Source organism: Dendrobates tinctorius, unplaced genomic scaffold (assembly GCF_039654945.1).
Source record: "Dendrobates tinctorius isolate UK_male_01 unplaced genomic scaffold, ASM3965494v1 ptg000075l, whole genome shotgun sequence".
NCBI lineage: Eukaryota > Metazoa > Chordata > Amphibia > Anura > Dendrobatidae > Dendrobates > Dendrobates tinctorius.
Window position 1 is genome coordinate 1,282,278 of NW_027361743.1, and position 22,167 is coordinate 1,304,444.

Below are 22,167 nucleotides of genomic sequence, written 5' to 3' on the forward strand. Positions count from 1 at the left end.
CAAAATGGCCGACTTCAAAATGATCACAATGGTGAAGTGATGGCCGGGGGACCACCACAATGCAGGGAGACTACAGTAGACAAGATGAGGTGCAAGCAACAAAGGGTTTATTTATTTACAGGCAATGAATGCAGCGTATAGCAAAATGCAGAAACAGGAGTATGCTATGGAAACAGACAATTAACAAGGATAATATTTTTAACTGGGCCGTCAAACAGCACGGAGCACCAACTGTCACAGCTCAGTGTATTTATCCAACAGGCAAGACAACACAAAGTAATGTATGATGCTGCACTAACTGTAGCCTATCTGGCCTTTGCTACACTGGCCACACAGCTGACATGCTCTATCTATTGCAGCCTATCCTAATCCCTAGCATGTGCACAGAAGAGGTTAACACTCACAGTAACGTTGGTATCTCAGTCCATTCCCGGGGCCCCTGAAGCTTTGCAAGATGGTGCGCACATCTTCCTTGTGTGCAGGTCCAGTGATGCTCCTAGAAACAGTGGATTCCCTCCTCTGGATTCCTTTCTTGTCTTTTCTTTGTGGCTTCTCACGGCACACAGGAAAGCCACCTTTTAATCCCCAGAATAGTTTACAAAGTCACAGTCTCAGGCTAAATGTTTTTTTTCTCACATCTCTAGACAGGCACATCTCCTTCCTGCAGAATTCTCGGGTCTCTCCTCACACACAGAAAAGCAGCCCCTCCCCTCTCTAGAGCTGGCAGATGAAAACCAAACAGTCTTTACAGCAGGGAAGCGCAGAATGTCCCACTGCTCGATCCAAGGGGGTGCTGTCTCTTAAAATGGCAACTTGTCTCTATGGTCCATAGCAATGCCACCCCCTTACAATGGTCACCACCCATCTTGAAAAGTTTCCCCCTCCCATATACTAATATGCCACAAACAGGAAGTTGATATCACCAACCATTCCCATTATATTTAGGTGTATCTATATAAATGGCCCACCCTGTAGATATGTTTATATTTATTTCTTTATTATTAACAGGATGAAAGGCAGTGATTTGACTGTATATACTTTTTTATATATTTAAAAAAAAATTCATTTTTAGTCCCCTTTGTGGAGTATTTAGAAAATGATTTTCTCCTATGATGCTCAGCCTGTTTTTGAGGATCACAGGAGGACTAAGATGGAGGCTGATGGCAGTTCTTGGCGCATGTTAAAGGCCCCTGGCTGTTATCACAACCCATCATTACCCACTGATCTGGTCACAGGCGGCTGATGGGAACTGGCACATGTCCAAATCAGCAATAACATAATTTAAAGACAATTTATTTCCTTTAATAGCAATGATTGGATCATGCTGAAGTCACTGGTGTTACAAGCAAATTCTGTCCGTGCATCACAGCAGGCATCTGCATGGTATTGTGTGGGATTAGTTACATATTGAGGGTAGTGAGCAAAAGGATCTCCAGCGCTGAATGAATGTTGAAATATAAACATTTATTCAAAAAAGTTTTTTTCTTTTTTAAAAGTACAAGATGTACTAGAAATACATGAGTGAAAAATAGATGGACAAAATAGCAAGTGGTATCTCAGGTTGTATAGCCAACGCGTTTTGGCCTCACCAGGTCTTATTCATTATTCATGGCGCCATGAATAAGACCTGGTGAGGTCGAAATGCGTTGGCTGTACCACCTGAGATACCACTTGCTATTTTGTCCATCTATTTTTCACTCATGTATTTTTAGTATATCTTGTACTTTTAAAAAAGAAAAAAACTTTTTTCAATAAATGTTTATATCTCAACATTCATTCAGTGCTGGAGATCCTTTTTCTCACATTTATGCTCTGACAATGCCGTGATGCAGGCAACTCCTTGCGCTTTGGAAGGTATGGATACATACTGAAGACTGGGTGAGCTGACATTTTCCCTTTTTTTTTTTCCCCTGCTATTTGAAATATTGAGGGTAGTAGTAAGTCCTAAAGAGGCTATACACCCTAGATAGCTGTTAAACGTGTTTAGCCATGTCTTTCTACTCCCCAGTACATGTATGCATGCTGAAATTATTATGCACATTTTATAAACAGGGGTATTTTAGGCTTTCATGCTCTCGGGTAGCTGCTTTGAACATGAAGCCTAAGAGGTTTTCTAGAAAAAACCTGTATAATGTTTATTTCCATTGGTTGTACAGCATGAAAACAATAACTATAAACCCCTAGCCTTATCCAGGCACTAACTAAACAATACAGACCCTGGCTACTCAGACAAGACTAGACCCAGTTTAGTCACACAAAACAGCTATCATCCATAGTAACAAATGATACTTACAGTTTGGTGCAAGCTCTTTCCACAGAGATTCTGGCTTTTCCCTCTCCAGCTCCAATACAAATCCATCCTGCTCAGCTTCCCCAGTGTTACACCGCTCCGCCATACTCACCCGGCCTCCGCTCCCACACCGCAGTCGGCCTCCGCTCCCACGCCGCAGCCTCTCTTTACCCGACGGACGCGGCGGTCATCTGAGACGGGCTCACGACCGATGCCCTCCCTGCATGCTATGCGCATGCGCCATAGGCCGCGGCCGCTCTTCCTGCTTCTTATGCTCCGGCTGTGCCCTGACCCGGAAGCACCTTTGGACCAATGGCTGACCAGACGGGGCCATATCAGGCCGCTTCCCCCTGAGGGAGGCGCATGATCGTTGTGTTTCCTAGCACTCTGGCCTCGCTTCATCGTGTGCTCTCTGCTCCTGCAGTTCCGTTCTCGGCTGCTCTCTGCAGCAGCCTCTCAGTCCTGCTACCCGTGTTCCTTGCTCTTGTCCACAGTCCTGTCTCCAGTGTTCCTGCCGTCCTGCTCCAGTCCTGTCTCCAGTGTTCCTGCCGTCCTACTCCAGTCCTGCCTTCAGCGTTCCCGCCGTCCTGCTCCAGTCCTGTCTCCAGCGTTCCTGCCGTCCTGCTCCAGTCATGTCTCCAGTGTTCCAAATCCTGTCATTCCTTCTTGTTCCAGTCTTCTGTCTCACTTCTTTCCGGTCTCCTGGTTCCAGTCTTGTTCTGTCATTCTTTACTCCAATCTCACAGTCATACTCCGGTTCATCCTGAGCCGCCCCTCTCGGTATCGGCTACCATGGTACTCGAACCCCTGGGCCTGCTCCTAACGATCCCTGTATAGGCGTCGGTTCCACCTGGCAGCTCGCCCGGGGCCCCTCGGTGCCACGGTCCAGAGGGTCCACTCCCGGGGTTCCTGCTCCAGACCACCCACGCTAACAGTCAGCTGACTGACTAGTAAACACATAGCCTGGTTCTAGTCCTAGATAGCCAGATGCACATAATAGGGGCCTGTAGTGCTAATAGTTAACCCTAGACTGCCTTTCTTTCTTACAATATGAAAATTAACTGTTGGCAAACACCTCTGGCAGCAATATAACACCCAAGAGAACAATGAATGGAGCATGTAGAAATCCATTCAACCTGTTGATGCTTTCTCTTCACATCATTCATCCAGAGGCAAAGTCAGGCAGCTACTATAAATATAAAATAATCAGCCAGTCCCGCCAAATTAATCTTTGGCCAATGCTATTCTAAAGTGTGTGGGAGCCTTTAATTCCATTCCACTCTAAATTTTTACAATAGTTATTGACAGATACAAACACACAAAGAACAGATAGCAAGGAACATGCCTGTTTTTTCTTACCTGAGATGGATTCTTGAAATCCCACTAGGTATAAATGAGGCTAGCAAGATGGATGGGCGGGTTGTAGAGGAAATACATACCACAATGTAGCAGAGTTGATAAAACTATGTAGCATGGTTGGCAACATGATGTAGCAGACTTGGTAATCATTCAAAGCCGAATTGGTGCAACAATTTCGCAGGGCTGATACCATCAGATAAGCAACCAATTCGCTCCAGATTTATTCCGTGACAGTACAACAACCCCATCTATACATTTGAAGAGAAGAGGAACAAGTAAACCTGGAAATGATGATCCGGCCCCCACAAAGTCCTGAGCTCAACATCATCCAGTCCGCCTGGGATTACATTAAGAGATATAAGGATTTGCACAAACGACATCCACAGATGATCTGCGGTTAGTTCTTCAAAATGTTTGGAACAACTTTCCTGCCGAGTTCTTTCAAAAACTGTGTGCACGTGACAAGTACCAAGAAGAACTGATGCTGTTTTGAATGTAAAGAATGGTCATGCCAAATACTGATCTGATTTAGATTTCTGTTTTGTTCACTTACTTTGTATTTTGTTAGTTAATAAAAATAAAACTACACTTCTATTTTTGAAATCCTTCTTACCAGGCATCATTTTTTCCATGCCTGCCTAAAACTTTTGCATAGTACTATGTATAAAATAACTTCTGGAATTACAGTGATCCTGTCAATAGTTTTTAACGACTTCTTACTCTAGAAGACGAGGCTAGAAGACAACATCGATTGAGGGTTGTAGTTAGAGTTGAGCGATACCGTCCGATACTTCAAAGTATCGGATCGGAATGGATCGGCCGATCTTAAAAAAAAGTATCGGTATCGCCGATTCCGATACCGGAAGTCCCATTCAAGTCTATGGGACTTCCGGTATCGGAATAAGAAAAATCCTGTTTTTCCCTTGTACAGCCTCTCTGGGGTCTGTACGGGCCTTTCGGGGGGCTGTGCCGGCCTGCCAGGGGGTCTGTGCAGGCTCCGGTGGTCTGTGCCGGCCTGCCGGGGGGCTGTGCCGGCCTGCCAGGGGGGCTGTGCAGGCTCCGGTGGGCTGTGCCGGCCTGCCGGGGGGGCTGTGCCGGCCTGCCGGGGGGCTGTGCAGGCTCCGGGGGGCTGTGCCGGCCTGCCGGGGGGCTGTGCAGGCTTCGGGGGTCTGTGCAGGCATCGTCCGATGGGACTACAAGTCCCATTGGGCGATGCCTGCTACCATGACAGTGATTGACACATTAGCCAATGATGGGACAGTAGTAGTCCCATCATCCGGCTAATGTGTTGAATGTAAAAAAAAAAAAAAAAATTACATGCTACATACATACAACATGCATACTACATACATGCTACATTCATACTACATACTACATACATGCTACATTCATACTACATATATACTACATGCAACATACATATTACATACATACTACATGCAACATACATACTACATATATACTACATGCATGCAACATGCATACTACATATATACTACATGCTACATACATACTACATATATGCTACATACATACTACATATATACTACATGCATGCTACATACATACTACATACATACTACATATATGCTACATACATACTACATGCTACATACATACTACATATATACTACATGCATGCTACATACATACTACATGCTACATACATACTACATATATACTACATACATACCACATACATACTACATACATACTACATACATACTACATGCTACATACATACTACATATATACTACATGCATGCTACATACATACTACATACATACTACATATATACTACATACATACTACATACATACTACATGCATGCTACATACATACTACATGCTACATACATACTACATATATACTACATGCATGCTACATACATACTACATACATACTACATATATACTACATACATACTACATGCATGCTACATACATACTACATGCTACATACATACTACATATATACTACATGCATGCTACATACATACTACATGCTACATACATACTACATATATACTACATACATACTACATACATACTACATGCATGCTACATACATACTACATGCTACATACATACTACATGCTACATACATACTACATATATACTATATGCATGCTACATACATACTACATGCTACATACATACTACATATATACTACATACATACCACATACATACTACATACATACTACATACATACTACATGCTACATACATACTACATATATACTACATACATGCTACATACATACTACATACATACTACATATATACTACATACATACTACATACATACTACATGCATGCTACATACATACTACATGCTACATACATACTACATACATACTACATGCATGCTACATACATACTACATGCTACATACATACTACATATATACTACATGCATGCTACATACATACTACATGCTACATACATACTACATATATACTACATGCATGCTACATACATACTGTATGCTACATGCATGCTACATACATACTACATGCTACATACATACCACATATATACTACATACATACTACATACAATACATTCATACAATACATACATAGACATACAGTACATATAACATAGAGTAACATACTTACCAATACTTGTCACATTGTTCCCCGAAGCCATTGTCTTTTACGGAATAAATATTAACATAACAAACCACAAAAATACTCACCCACGATCCGAAGCAGTCCACGAGTGTGTCCCACGATGATCTTGGGTAGAGAACTGCAGCATCAGCTGTTGCTGCCGTTCTCTACGGGCTGCAGGAATCCAATGACGGAAGGTAGGTATCCTTCTGCACTGTATTCCTCCGCCACTTAAAAAAAAAAAGTCCCTAGTCTCACTTTATGCCAGGAATCCAATGATGGAAGGTAGGTATCCTTCCGCACTGTATTCCTCCGCCACTTAAAAAAAAAAAAAGTCCCTAGTCTCACTTTATGCCATTGCTGCGTGGGAATTTCCCACACAGCAATGGCATAAAGTGAGACTAGGGACTTTTTTTTTTTTTTAAGTGGCGGAGGAATACAGTGCGGAAGGATACCTACCTTCCGTCATTGGATTCCTGCAGCCCGTAGAGAACGGCAGCAACAGCTGATGCTGCAGTTCTCTACCCAAGATCGTCGTGGGACACACTCGTGGACTGCTTCGGATCGTGGGTGAGTATTTTTGTGGTTTGTTATGTTAATATTTATTCCGTAAAAGACAATGGCTTCGGGGAACAATGTGACAAGTATTGGTAAGTATGTTACTCTATGTTATATGTACTGTATGTCTATGTATGTATTGTATGAATGTATTGTATGTAGTATGTATGTAGTATATATGTGGTATGTATGTAGCATGTAGTATGTATGTAGTATGTATGTAGCATGCATGTAGCATGCAGTATGTATGTAGCATGCATGTAGTATATATGTAGTATGTATGTAGCATGTAGTATGTATGTAGCATGCATGTAGTATGTATGTAGTATGTATGTAGTATGTATGTAGTATGTATGTAGCATGTAGTATGTATGTAGCATGCATGTAGTATATATGTAGTATGTATGTAGCATGTAGTATGTATGTAGCATGCATGTAGTATGTATGTAGCATGTATGTAGCATGTAGTATGTATGTAGCATGCATGTAGTATATATGTAGTATGTATGTAGTATGTATGTAGTATATATGTGGTATGTATGTAGTATGTATGTAGTATGTATGTAGTATGTATGTAGCATGTAGTATGTATGTAGCATGCATGTAGTATGTATGTAGTATTTTTTTTTTTTTTTTTTTTTTTTTTTAACATTTAACACATTAGCCGGATGATGGGACTACTACTGTCCCATCATTGGCTAATGTGTCAATCACTGTCATGGTAGCAGGCATCGCCAGATGGGACTTGTAGTCCCATCGGACGATGCTTGCACAGACCCCCGGACATCAGCACAGCCCCCCGGCAGGCCGGCACAGCCCCCCGGCAGGCCGGTACAGACCCCCACAGGGTGCACAGACCACCGGCAGGCCGGCACAGCCCCCCGGCAGGCCGGTACAGACCCCCACAGGGTGCACAGACCACCGGCAGGCCGGCACAGCCCCCCGGCAGGCCGGTACAGACCCCGGGCAGTCCACACAGCCCCCCGGCAGGCCGGCAGAGACCCCCGGAAGGCCCGAAATGACGGCGCATCATGATGCGCACACACCGCGCATCATGATGACGTCAGGCTGTCAATCAACTTTGAACTTCCGATTCCGATGCCGACTTCCGATATTGAAAAAATATCGGAAGTCGGTATCGGAATTCCGATACAGCAAGTATCGGCCGATACCCGATACTTGCGGTATCGGAATGCTCAACACTAGTTGTAGTACAGCGTGCGCCATCAGACTTTCAGTCATCAGTCATCCTTTTATCATGGTTATGAAAAGTGCTGAAAATCTGCACAAATCGTTTTCGTGTTGTCTTTAGGTTCTTGGTCTCTAACATATTATCAAAAGGTTTCAGAGATCAAGCATAAGACGGGAGTACTGTATACAGTGAATGAAAACTTCGGTTACTCACCTCTCTGGAATCTAGAGATCGTCATCCACTCAGGGATCTCTGTTTATTGTCTCCACTGATGATCAGTGGCCAAACAGCAAATAAAAGTGAGAATGCGAATATTGAGCATTGACTGTGAATCAGACACTAGTACTTAGGCAATATTTTTCTCTGTAAACTGCTCATTCTTTCCTACACGCAACCTCCGATCCTCACAAGATCTCCTTCTCTACTCCCCTCTTATCTCCGCTTCCCACAATCGCATACAAGGTTTCTCCTGCAAACCCCCTACTCTGGAACTCTCTACCACAACATATCAGACTCTCACCTACCATTGAAACCTTCAAAAAGAACCTGAAGACCTACCTCTTCCGACAAGCCTACAATCTGCAGTAACCACCAATCGACAAAACCGCTGCACGACCAGCACTACCCTCACCTACTGTATCCTCACCCATCCCTTGTAGATTGTGAGCCCTCGCGGGCAGGGTCCTCTCATCCTGTACCAGTCGTGACTTGTATTGTTTAAGATTACTGTACTCGTTTTTATTATGTATACCCCTCCTCACATGTAAAGCGCCATGGAATAAATGGCGCTATAATAATAAATAATAATAATAGTAAATTCTGCGTAGTAGCCCCACCATTGCATCAAGCTGGTCTCTTCCTGTGATCTAACCATTGAAAAAATTAGCCAAGATTTTTTTTTTATCCTTTGCAAACTCTTTATCTTACTCCAGAAACATGTTAGTATTATAAATCCTTAGCAGTATTCTAGATGGCAAAATTATTATTATAATAGCAATATTAACAGTAACCATATCACAATCAAATGGTTCTTAATATCCTCGAAAACGTTCTTAAAGATTGAGACTATAACAAATCCCCTTCGTCCCTTCCAATAGCTAAGTGCAGCGCTGAGCTCAATTATTGTGCAGAGTGCAGCTTGTTCAACTTTCAGGTGGAATTACATAAGAAAAAAAAGTCTCCAAGAGTCTTACCTGCTCATAATAAGTGTGCTGATTTATTCCTTCATCGTCGCAGGACTGGAGACATGCTGCATTACAATGAATCAATCAAGCACTTTTTGTGTGCGCTTTTATGCACTGCAACAAGCTTTACTGTCTGCTGGACTAGATAGATAGACAGACAGCCAGACACAGAGACAGACAGACAAGAGAAGACAAGACAGGCAGACAGACAGACACACAGACAGACAGACAGGAAAAGACAAGACAGGCAGACAGACAGACACACAGACAGACAGCCAGACACACAGACAGACAGACAGGAAAAGACAAGACAGGCAGACAGACAAGAGAAGACAAGACAGGCAGACAGGCAGACAGCCAGACACACAGACAGACAGACAGGAAAAGACAAGACAGGCAGACAGACAGACAGACAGCCAGACACACAGACAGACAGACAGGAAAAGACAAGACAGGCAGACAGCCAGACACACAGACAGACAGCCAGACACACAGACAGACAGACAGGAAAAGACAAGACAGGCAGACAGACAGACAGACAGACACAGACAGATAGATAGATAGATAGATAGATAGATAGTCCCAGCAAGAAAGCACACAGATGAACGGCAGACTAGGGCACACAAATCACCACATTAACAGATGGAGCTTTTTATCTGAAGTATTAAGGTGTATTGTGCAGAGGTGCTTGCATGAAGAAACATGAATATTTCAATGTATCATGAAAAAAGAAGAAAAATGCAGCACTCACCAATAAAGCTGAAAAACTGTGCGTCTTTAGTTCACATGAATTCCATCAATAGATGTGTGGACATGCAGGACGTTAGAGGAATGCTAGAGGAGGGAGGTGCCGGACAACGGCCGTTTCACGATTACTCGCTTCTAAAGACGCACAGTTTTTCATCTCTATTGGCGAGTGCTGCATTTTTCTTCTTTTTCCATGATACATTGAGATAGATAGATAGATAGATAGATATATAGATAGCTAGATAGATAGATGGATAGATATGGGATAGATAGATAGATAGATAGATAGAAGTTTTTGTCGTAGATTGTGGAACAGATTCTGCTTCAAAAACACACAAAAAACACACTTCAAATACTTTCTGCTAAGCTTAATAATAATTAAAACGGGATAACACAACCTAGGGTGTTTTTTTACATTGAGTTTTTATGCTGAGTTTTTGGAGTTGAAACTCTCCAAAATCCTTCTGAAAAATTCCACACTCCTAAAAAATTTGGAGTTTTTACTCCAAAAACTCAGCAAAAAGACCAAGTACGCACAAATCGTAAGGCTATGTTCACACGTTGCGTTCTCCCCGTTTTTTCAGCCAAGAATGCAGCATTTTAACACCTTGCACCCCCATGTCTGTTTTCACGTTCATAACCAGGCAAAATTTTTACAGTTCTCACCAGTGACACTTTATGTGGTAATAACTCTGGAACGCTTCAACATATCCGAGTGATTCTTGTAGCATATTGTACTTCACAATAGCGGTAAAATTTGTTCAATATGATTTGGGTTTATTTATAAAAATATTGAAATTTGACACAAGTATGGAAAATTTTGTAATTGAGTGTGTATATATCACTTCTCCCTCTTAAAGACATAAGTTGCCACTTCGTATAACACCACACCTGCAGCTCTCGAATCTGTTGCCCCCTCACACATACCATATTATCCCTGTACTGTGACATCACTGTGTCTGTTACCCCTGTACTGTGACATCTCTATGTGCATTACCTCTGTTCTATGACATTACTGTGTGCATTATCCTTGTACTGTGATATGACAGTGAATTATTTTTGTGCTGTGACATCACTTTGACTTTATCAAGTCTATTGTATATATGCTGTTACAACACTGTGTGTATGATCCCATTGATTATAATATAACTACTAATACTACTAATTAACCATTCTACTATACAAATTCCCTTACACTTTTCTCTATCTCCTCAGGGCAGCACAATTACTTATGCGCTGGGCGGAATGACTGCATTGTGGATAAAATCAGAAGAAAGAATTGTCCGTCGTGTAGACTGAGAAAATGCTGCCAAGCTGGCATGATTCTGGGAGGTAAGAGGCACAATTCGTGATCACCTAGCGGTACAGCTAAGAGAACGGAACACAAATACTTTATATTTTTTCCTGGGTTATTTTGGAGTTTTAGTTCTTCTTATTTTATTTTTCTTGTTTGCTGTTTTGAGTTTATTTTTCTTTGTCTACCTTCTTGATACATGCAGTATGGAGCCCATGGACTTTTCCAGGGGTCATCAATATATCTATGAACTGTTAAAAAGGGGAAAGAAAAAATTGATTGTAATTATGAAAAGTTAATAGAATCTTAGCCTTCCTTCTGTGTAACATTAGGTTTGTGGTTTCGGCCGGAGAATCTTGATTTTTAATTCTAGTTCCAGTACATTTTAGGATTCCGAGCCTTGTTTATCTGCAAATCCGTTTTACTTGGCGTAGTTTAATGGCGTAACCTACATGACCCAAGCTGTCAGCAAAAGAACACCAAAATTATAGCCATTAAAAATATAACATTGCCTTGAAACAATAAGAAATTACCTTCTATTAAAGGTTTGTATTTGGAAACAAAATTGATTCAACTTTTGATGGAACGAAAAATATTCACAAGCCCTACAAAAAACTATAAAAAAAAAGCAAAAAAAATCAACAGAGTAGATTTAAATTCATTTTAATTGAATCCTGTGATATATCTGCCTGTCGCACACAATAGTTAAGACCTCACGGTTTGGCTTCTGATGCTAAACAGGAATGGTCCCTTTTGAGAAATGTTCCGAAACTGAAGAGAATCCTGAAAACAATCTTTGATGTCTTGTAAAATAATACAGCAATAAAACGAGAAACAGGAGGAAGTCTTTAAGGCAGTTTGCAATCTCAGGAAAGGGAAGTTCTGTCTGTTTGTTCATTATTACATTATGGCCGTGCCAAGTTACGTGGTGCAGCCACAGAGATTATATTTCGGCACTCTAAGAGAGGGATTGATACCATATGGCACACCAATAGCGGAGTTTGCTTGTCGGAGAATGATAACCACTGTGTTAGAGTGGCTCACTCTGCTGCACACGGAGGTAGACACGGGTATAATAATAATATAATATACTGCGGCTTTAAGAACTTCCTTTGGTTTATTGTAGGCAGCATAAACCAAGGTGTAGTACAGAAAATACAGCCCCCTGGGCAAAACAGGGAAACAAAACAAAATGGTGGGAGAACAAACACAGTTCTTCTGGGAGCGGGGTTCCTCCTGCTCACAGCTGGCAGAAAACACATGGTTCAGGTTCACTAGTCCATGCAGCATTCTCCTGCAGTGCTCCATTTCCAGGCGAACAACACATAGAACACTGAAAGTTCTTTCCTTCAGCCATTTAAACTTAGCTCATGTGACTCCTCAACCACGTGATCACGCATGACTGTGACCTCACCAAGGTCCTTCCAGCACACAGTGGTGCTAGCTCTGTATTGGGGGGGCAACTCTCCCACCCGCTTCATGAATGTCTCCCTAAAAACCAGCCCATAACATAACTTAACCCTCGCAACACTTACTGTGCTGGAGGAAATGAAACTCTGGATTTTATATGACTGACACCATTAGGCGTAGTGAAACATATCTCCCCTCTATTACATCACCACATAGAGCGTTATCAGAACCCGTATTGAAAAATTGGCAAACTTGACCTGGGATTTAAGAATTTTCTTTCGGGGATAGGAGGGTGATCTTTTTTTTTTTTCACTTAACTCCTTAATAACCAGGCCAATTTTTTTCAAATCTGTCATGTGTCACTTTTAGTGGCAATAACTCTGGAATGTTTTAACGTATCCCAGTGATTTTGAGATTGTTTTTTTCATGATACATTATACTTTATGTTAATGGTAAAGTTAGATTAATATATTTTGGATTCATTTATAATAAAATATTATAATCTTGCCAAAAATCTCAAAAGCTTAGCAGTTTCTCAAATTTTACATCAGCACCATCCATAAAATATGCTTCTATTTTGTTAGGAGGTTTAATCATGATCTCAGGGTGTAGATAGGGTAAAGCGGGAGCGCCAAAACTCTGTTAACCATCTAAATGCCAGCGTCACTATTGGCAATAGTATCTAAGCGGTTAAATGGCAATAAATGATGCAGCAGGGTGTCAGCCATAATGTACAGCTGAAAGCTACTGAATTTTCACCTGTTGGGGGATGCAATTCTCTTAAAACACAGGTTAATAAAACTACACGTTCTTGGTCACTAGTGGGGGCTAAGTCCTTTTTGTAATTGGGTTTGGTGAAGACACTGCCTTTCTTCTTAATTATGCCAAATGTATTTTTCAAGATACATAGGTCATTGTTCATATGATGTTGACTCACGTTCATCTTACTGTTCAGAATCCTTGAATGACAAACTATGTAGATTGATTCAATACTCAAATAATGAGACATGGCCTACTCCCTCCTTCCCCCAAACCTGTGGATAATTCCTGAATAAGAGCTGTGAACTTTAAATTGTGATCTGCCTCTGTTTCCAGTGAGACTCTACATGACAGTAGCCAAGGCACCATGGCTCCAAGCAGGGGAATACAGATTTGATACTCTACATGATGTCAGTTTAAAGGGAACCTGTGAGCAGGATTATGCACAGTAACCTACAGGCAGTGTCAGGTCGGCGCCATAATACTGATTTAAATGATACCTTGGTTGATTAAATTTGCCTTGTTGTTTTTTAATCTTTATTTTCAGTTTTTAGTTAATTATATGCTCGTGCCCCGAGGCGGCCTGTGGGGGGTCTTCATGAGGTGCTCTGATTAGGTATTCATAATGCAGACTGCTGATATGTCACTGATCCCTCAGTGACCTAACCTCTAGTTTGCATAATGAATACCGTACATACTGAAGGAAAAAACCTGCAGGCAGGTGCCTGCTGTGTCACCTGCGCTGCATCATAATCGCATGTTTAATGTGTAGTTACAGTACTACATGTGTTTGAGCTTTTCCTGAGGTGTATAACAAAAAAAACTATTTTAAAAAGGCGTTCGCCGCGCCTGTGCAATAGCAGCTATTGGTGTACATAGCTGTGATCCGATAGCTGCTATTGTGCAGGCGCCACCATCTTGCTAGTGAAGAAAAAAAACTTCCCTCGCCTGCGCATTAGCAGGTCTCGGTGATCGCCGAAAACTGCTTCTACACAGGGCGCGGACAGTGCCATCTTGGAGGAGGACACTGTCTGTAGGTTACTGTGTACAATCCTGCTGACAGGTTCCCTTTATGGGACAACAGCCCCAGCTGGATGAATACAGATCTGCTCCTTTGACCATCACTGAACAATCCTCTCTGTAGGTGCCCACCAAAAGCAGGGTGCCACTAGTTGGGGTAGTTAGCCCTGGAAGTCCCGAAGTCGCAGATGTTCTAATTCCTGGCGAACCAACGGAAGGTTGAGACTCTGTCATTTGCGTCATCTTATGTACTGGTTGAGACTGTTCTATATGTTATTGTGGGCATTCAGTGGGATGATCCCTGGTCCATGCGATCTTTCTAAAGACAGCTGGGCCAGCGTACGAGATCATCCAAAGACCCATCAAACCATTGATGAGGCATACACAGCAGGTATCAGATACCATCATGTCCAACCCCACCAGCTCGGCTTTGGGAGGAGGACCAGACTGGATATACAACCTCAAAAGGAAACATCACCTACAGGAGTTGTGCCAGCTTTGAAGGATCGAATACAGGGCCACCAACACACAGTTGGTGTCACGCTATATCTACCGACCTAACGGGGGTTGGTCAGCGGACAGCACGACACACACAACGGGATGCAAATGGGGAGAGAAAGGCCCTACTTATAAGGAAATGGGGGATCGTGACCACCTGAGCTCAAACCTGAGCCTATCCCTGCACTCCCCTAATGCCCTAAGTGGGTCCTTCCCCACCACCGCCATCAGGAACCTCGTCCCTCGCAGTCACCTCACACTGCCCTGGCTAGTGCACTGGCTGGCAAGGGTCTCTAGCCTCACCACTGCAGATAGTACAACACATGGGACAGTGACAAAAACGAGACTGACAGGGTAATAACACAAATTAGCTTTACAATTTCCTCTGCTGCAAAGCACCGCACAGCAGAATAAAACCACCAGGATCACGAACTCGCGAAACCAGCTGATACACCACAGCAGCCAGCAAGCAAGCTCCTTACTCCAGGCTCGGTCACTGTAGATTGCTCTATCACCCCATGTGTCACCAAACTCATACCCCCACTACATACAGAGGGAACCACCGACCTCCCCTGATCTCTCCTCCGGGGAGGACACCGAGACTCAGGGTTTACCTGTGGTGAGGGTTGAATCCTGCCCATACTCCCTGGTAGCTCCTTAGCTGCCACCAATGGAGAACAAAGGGTAGGTTTAAAAAGGACGGCAGAGACAGTAGCTCTCAGGCAGCAGTCCTTGCAAGTCTGGTCCCAACTGACTACTTCCCTGGACCGCCAATCTATGACCGGGTTGTGTTTCTTCAGCCAGGGAAGGCCCAGGACGATGGGAGTTGGCATACCCTCCAAGACGTAGCTCGACAGGGATTCTTTATGAAGAGACCCTATATGCAGGTTAATATCTACGACTTGGGTCACTCTCCCCTGGCTGAGAGGAACAGAGTCAATTGCCTGAGCGCTAATGGGCCTCGCCAGTGTCCTACCCATCAGTCCATGGGTCTTGACAAAGCGAGAGTCCGACAAATTGACTCCAGCTCCACTGTCCACAAGCAACAGTATTTTCTCAGTAACCCCGCCAACCATTACTTCAGCAGGAATGGTGCACTGAGACAAAATGATGGAGGAAATATACACACCCTGGTCGCCTCCCTCCAAACCACCAGGGGGACGCGGCTTTTGAGATGGTGAACATACTTTGGCGCAAGCTGGGCAGACATTGATGTAATGACCCGCAAGTCCACAAAAGAAACATGCCCCCATACCACGGCGAACCGCAGGCAATGTCATTTGAGAAGAGACTCCTCCCACCTTCATAGGTTCGTCCATCTGCACCGGTGTGTCCTCCTCCCTAGAAAGAACAACAGGGGCAAATTTGGTGTATGTCTCTTCCTGAGGCATCTAGCCACCCGATATCAAGGGCCATGGCAGCTTCCAACGACCCAGGAGTAGCATACCGGTTGAGCCTGCACATAAGCCGAGACCCAGAACCCCGACAACTGCTGAAGCTGCTGCACCACCTGACACCGCAGCTCCTAAACCTCATTGGATCACCGGAAAAAAATATCGGTCGGTGATAATGCTACAATATACTGTATATATATAGCGACCCAACCGGAGTCGGTCAGAGGGCGGCACGACACACACATAACGGGATGGAAATGGGGAGAGGAAGGCCCTACTGATAGGGAAATGGGGGATGGTCACCACCTGAGCTCAATCCTGAGCCTGTCCCTGCACTCCACTAACGCCCGAAGTCGGTCCTTCCCCCCACCGCCATCAGGAACCTTGTCCCTCGCTGTCACCTCACACTACCCTGGCTAGTGCACTGGCTGGCAAGGGTCACTAGCTTCACCATTGCAGATAGTACAACACAGGGGACAGTGACAAACACGAGACTGACCGGGTAATAACACAACTTAGCTTTACAATTTCCTCTGCTGCAAAGCACCACACAGCAGAATAAAGACACCAGGATCACAACTCATGGAACCAGCTGATACACCACATCAGCCAGCAAGCTCCTTACTCCAGATTCGGTCACTGTAGATTGCTCTATTGCCGACAGTCAGCTGATGCATCAGGTGACCATTTAAAGGGTGGTGGGAGTGGTCACCACCCACATCAGCTGACCTAACAACTCTGCAATTACAACAGATTGCCAGCGAGGGAAACTGACATTTACCCCCGCTGGTCCTGACAGTAAAAAAGCTTCACTTAAATCATAGTGGAAACAGCTGCCACAAATCCAAAAATGGATCGTGACAGTTGGATTTGTTACAAGAATTGTTCCTCTTGATTGCCTGGAACGTCGTGGAAGACAATCAGTTTGACCAAGATGAAATGAACTGCCTGCTAAATCAAGGATAACCTGGCAGTCTAGAATCAAACACGCAGTCCCAAGTAGCACAAAATAGGAGTTATTGTAAGCATTAGGACCCAGAGCCTCAAGCGGGAGAAGGAGCTGGAACAGTTGTTCCAATGTTACGGACTGATCAAGCTTAAGAATTGCAGGGGAGGTGGTGCCACACCATTAGCTTTCATCAGCTTCCAGGAACCACGGGATGCGGAGGATACCATGTGTGGACGCAATGAATACGAGTTCGGTTCTTGGCGATTTTGTGAGGAGTTACCCAGGTCAAGCTGGGGACCAGGGGAAGGATATGGAGGACCTCCTTCCCAACAAACTAAATACAGAGCCCTTGTCTCAGAGCTTTCCCCCATCAGGGAGTTGGCAAGATCTGAAAGATAAAGATGACCTCCTCCCACCTTCCCCCAAACCTGTGGATAATTCCTGAATAAGAACTGTGACTAAAAAAAGAGGAATCTGCTTCTGTTTTGAGTGAGACTCTACATGACAGTAGGCAAGGCACCATGGTTCCAAGCGGAGGAATACAGATGACACTCTGCAGGATGCAAGCATAGGGGACTGCAGCACCAGCTGGAGGAATAATGATCTGCTCCACTGACCGTCACTGAACCCTCCTCGCTGTAGGTTCCCATCAAAAGCGGGATGCCACTGGTTGGGGTAGTTGTTCCTGGAAGCCCCGAAGTTGCAGATGTTCTAATTCTTGGTGGGCCAGCGGAAGGGTGAGACTGTCATTTGCAACATCTTATGTACTTACTGGGACTTTTCTATAGGTTATTGTCTATTGGTGGTTCATTAAAGTATTGCCAGACTGTGCTACCTCCACCTGTGTTGTCTGAGTAGTATTCTGCCCACGGGCAAGGAGTGTGGGCATTCTGTGGGATGAGCTCTGGTCAATACGGCCTGGCCAGTGGACGAGAGCACTCACTGACCCTCTTGTCTCCATAGGTTTCATTACAAACTCTGTACCATTTGTCTTCTATTGCCTCTATATATTGCAGGGTACTGGAAACATACAGCTACAAAATGAGTTAAAGGAAATCTGCCAGTAGAATCAATCCTCTTAAGCTGTCTATATAGGTATTTAGGCCATAGGAAGCTGAATAAAATGTTACCTGTGATCTGATGTCTTATTCTTGAGACACATTTTTTTACTATGTAAGCTGTTAAGGGGTTAAAGGCCCATAGATTTTAACAACCAATGGAATACATTTCTATTATAAGTCGTGTGCAGGGTGTGCGGAGCGAGCTCGGGAGCTGAGCGCACTCTATGCTGAGCAGATTTTGGCTTTGTTACACAGTCAGCATTTGCCTGTAACAGCAGTGACTGGGGCTAGCTCCTATTGCTGCAGTTTAACCACTTCATTGGCTATAAGCTATAGTCATCAACATTAACAGAAATAGATACTTGAAATAGATCACTCTGTGTTTAATGACTCTATATAATATATGAGTTTCACTTTTTGTATTGAAGAACTGAAATAAATTAACTTTTTTATTATATTCTAATTTTTTGAGAAGCACCTGTATTTGTGGATTGCATCGCAATCCTTGGACTGGCCTGTTGCTCTTCTGACCTGAGTGTGACAGCATGTACAGTGTTTTGCAAAAGTATTCAGCCCCCTGGAACTTTTCAACCTTTTCCCACATATCATGCTTCAAACATAAAGATACCAAATGTAAATTTTTGGTGAAGAATCAACAGCAATTGGGACACAATTGTGAAGTTAAACGAAATTTATTGGTTATTTAAAATTTTTGTGGAAATATAAAAACTGAAAAGTGGGGCGTGCAATATTATTCGGCCCCTTTAACTTAATACTTTGTTGCGCCACCTTTTGCTGCAATTACAACTGCAAGTCACTTGGGGTATGTCTCTATCAGTTTTGTACATTGAGAGACTAAAATTCTTGGCCATTCTTCCTTGGCAAACAGCTCGAGCTCAGTGACGTTTGATGGAGATCGTTTGTGAACAGCAGTTTTCAGCTCTTTCCACACATTCTCGATTTGATTCAGGTCTGGACTTTGACTTGGCCATTCTAACACCTGGATACGTTTATTTGTGAGCCATTCCATTTTAGATTTTGCTATATGTTTGGGATCATTGTCTTGTTGGAAGACAAATCTCCATCCCAGTCTCAGGTCTTTTGCAGACTCCAACAGGTTTTCTTCAAGAATGATCCTGTATTTGGCTCCATCCATCTTCCCATCAATTTTAAGCATCTTCCCTGTCCCTGCTGAAGAAAAGCAGCCCCAAGCCATGATGCTGCCACCACCATGTTTGACAGTGGGGATGGTATGTTCAGGGTGATGAGCTGTGTTGCCTTTACGCCAAACATATCGTTTGGCATTGTGGCTAAAAAGTTCGATTCATAAAGGCCAGATTTGTGCAGTGTACGACTGATTGTTGTCCTATGGACAGACTGTCCCACCTTAGCTGTAGATCTCTGCAGTTCATCCAGAGTGATCATGGGCCTCTTGGCTGCATCTCTAATCAGTCTTCCCCTTGTTTGAGATGAAAGTTTAGAGGGACGGCCGGGTCTTGGTAGATTTGCAGTGGTATGATACTCCTTCCATTTCAATATGATCGCTTGCACAGTGCTCCTTGGGATGTTTAAAGTTTTGGAAATCATTTTGTATCCAAATCCAGCTTTAAACTTCTCCACAACAGTATCACGGACCTGCCTGTTGTGTTCCTTGGTCTTCATGATGCTCTCTGTGCTTCAAACAGAACCCTCAGACTATCACAGAGCAGGTGCATTTATACGGAGACTTGATTACACACAGGTGGATTATATTTATCATCATTAGTCATTTAGGACAACATTGGATCATTCAGAGATCCACAATGAACTTCTGGAGTGAGTTTGCTGCACTGAAAGTAAAGGGGCCGAATAATATTGCACGCCCCACGTTTCAGTTTTTGAATTTCCACAAAAATTTAAAATAACCAATAAATTTCGTTCAACTTCACAACTGTGTCCCACTTGTTGTTGTTTCTTCACCAAAAATTTACATTTGGTATCTTTATGTTTGAAGCATGATATGTGTGAAAAGGCTGAAAAGTTCCAGGGGCCGAATACTTTTGCAAGGCCTATATTTCGCTGCAGCTGTCATGCTCAGGTCAGTCCAAAGATTGGGATACGATCCTCGCACAAGTTATACGGCCGTCTGTCTGCGCCCCAAATCATCTCACTATATATGCTGAGGGTAAAATAAAAACATGACTCTTGAAAGAAGGAGAGGAAAAAAAACACGGAAGAGAAAAAATGAAAATTGCCAGGTCTTAAAATAGTAAAAAAGAGGTTATCTCAATAGGGATATTGATGGCTGATAGGCGGCAGGGGACCCAGTGGAGCATCCATTATTACTACAGTCCTTGAAAGCATTATATAGTCTGTTCATCACTGGAATTTCTTTTTTTTTTTTTTATCTCTTTATATTTTTCACTTGAAATTGGGAGAATTATTTTTTCATTTTTCCTCATTATTGAGAACTCTCTTAAAATTCCAAATAACTTGGATTCATTCTTTGCTGTAGTGAGTAATGCCCACCGTTCTTCCCCTTGTGCCAAGAGCATATAGATGAAAATCCCAGTGAGCAAACTATATAAAGAAAAGAAAATTGTACAAATGAGGCATAACGTGTTCCCACCACAGGTAGGGACCAAACGGGGGCTTCCCTCCTAACCAATCATCACAATATCTCCTGGGAAGATGACAAATGACTTTCTTTGGAATATTCCTTATTCTGTTTATAAAAATGTAACTTTTGGTCCATCCCTTCTTCTCTGCCATTGTCTATTTTGTTTAGAAGTTTTAGTATTGGGTCGCCCTCCAAGGGCCGTGGGGTACTCGGTACCGGGCCGGTGTCAGGGGAATGTGTCACAGCAGTGGTGACCTGGTCCGTGGCCCTGGGCGCCCAAGTAATGGGGAAACGTAGTTAATGTGGAATGGAATAGTTTGTGATGCCACCTGTGGTGCTCGGCAAGGGAGGTGTTAAGCCGACGCTGCAGACAGATCCTCTGGGATAGATGGTGTGGTGCAGCAGTAATGGTATAGCCCTCCACAGGCAGGGCTGATGTCCCAGGGCAGTGTAGTTGTAATGGTTGTGGGAAGGCGCAGGCAGTGTAAAGAATGGTACCCAGATGTAGCGGCGCTAAGCAGGTTGGCGCAAGAATGAATGGAGGACACCGAGGCTTGCAGTTCCAAAGCTCTACTCACAGTCTGAGGTACACAAGGGTGCCTGCCTCCAGGCCGTGTCCTCCGGGTCAGAGACTCAGCCAACCTCCAGGCCAGATGGAAAGCTCCTCTCCAACACTCCGCCAACATGTACGTTTCCTGAACGACTCCTCTATTGCGCCTTAAAGTGTGAAGAGCTCCAGTACCGTGGTACTCTGGAGTTCCTCCTGTCAGATGTTCCCAAGAACTCTACTCGTATGTCAGACAGCTGTAGCCTCCTTCGGGGACTCCCTTCTCCTGAGTCCCGGCTCTCTATCCGTGTTGCTGTTGTGCCCCAATTCTTAGATGGGAGTAGTGCATTTACAGCCTACTACTCCACCGGTGTCTGTTGCACAACCATAAGTGTCCATACAACCTCAGGGACCGGGCCCGGCCTTGCGCTGAGAACCTATAGGCAGGGTTCCTCTTCCAACCCACGTCCTCTCTGTTCTCCTACTCCTTCGTTCCGTACTTGTCTTTCTCTCTTATGGAAGCTTAGGTTTCAGTTCTACGTCTTTCTCCTTCTTTTCCTTTCCCGTGCCAGCTGGCTTAGATCACTGAGGCAGCTGCAGCACTCCTTCCTCCATCCCTCCTTCCAGGGATCCCCACTCCTCCCGAGTGGCTTGCTTCCCGACTGACCTTCTGTCAGACTAACCTCTAA

General features: G+C 43.7%; 1 protein-coding gene across 1 annotated transcript in view; it reads left to right on the forward strand.

The window, feature by feature from the left end:
* Nucleotides 1-22,167, forward strand: part of PGR (progesterone receptor) — a 132,670-nt gene that overhangs the window by 19,686 nt on the left and 90,817 nt on the right. Inside the window, exon 3 of the mRNA XM_073582940.1 lies at nucleotides 11,163-11,279. Coding sequence (XP_073439041.1) covers nucleotides 11,163-11,279 — 117 coding nt within the window. The remainder of the gene's footprint in view (nucleotides 1-11,162; nucleotides 11,280-22,167) is intronic.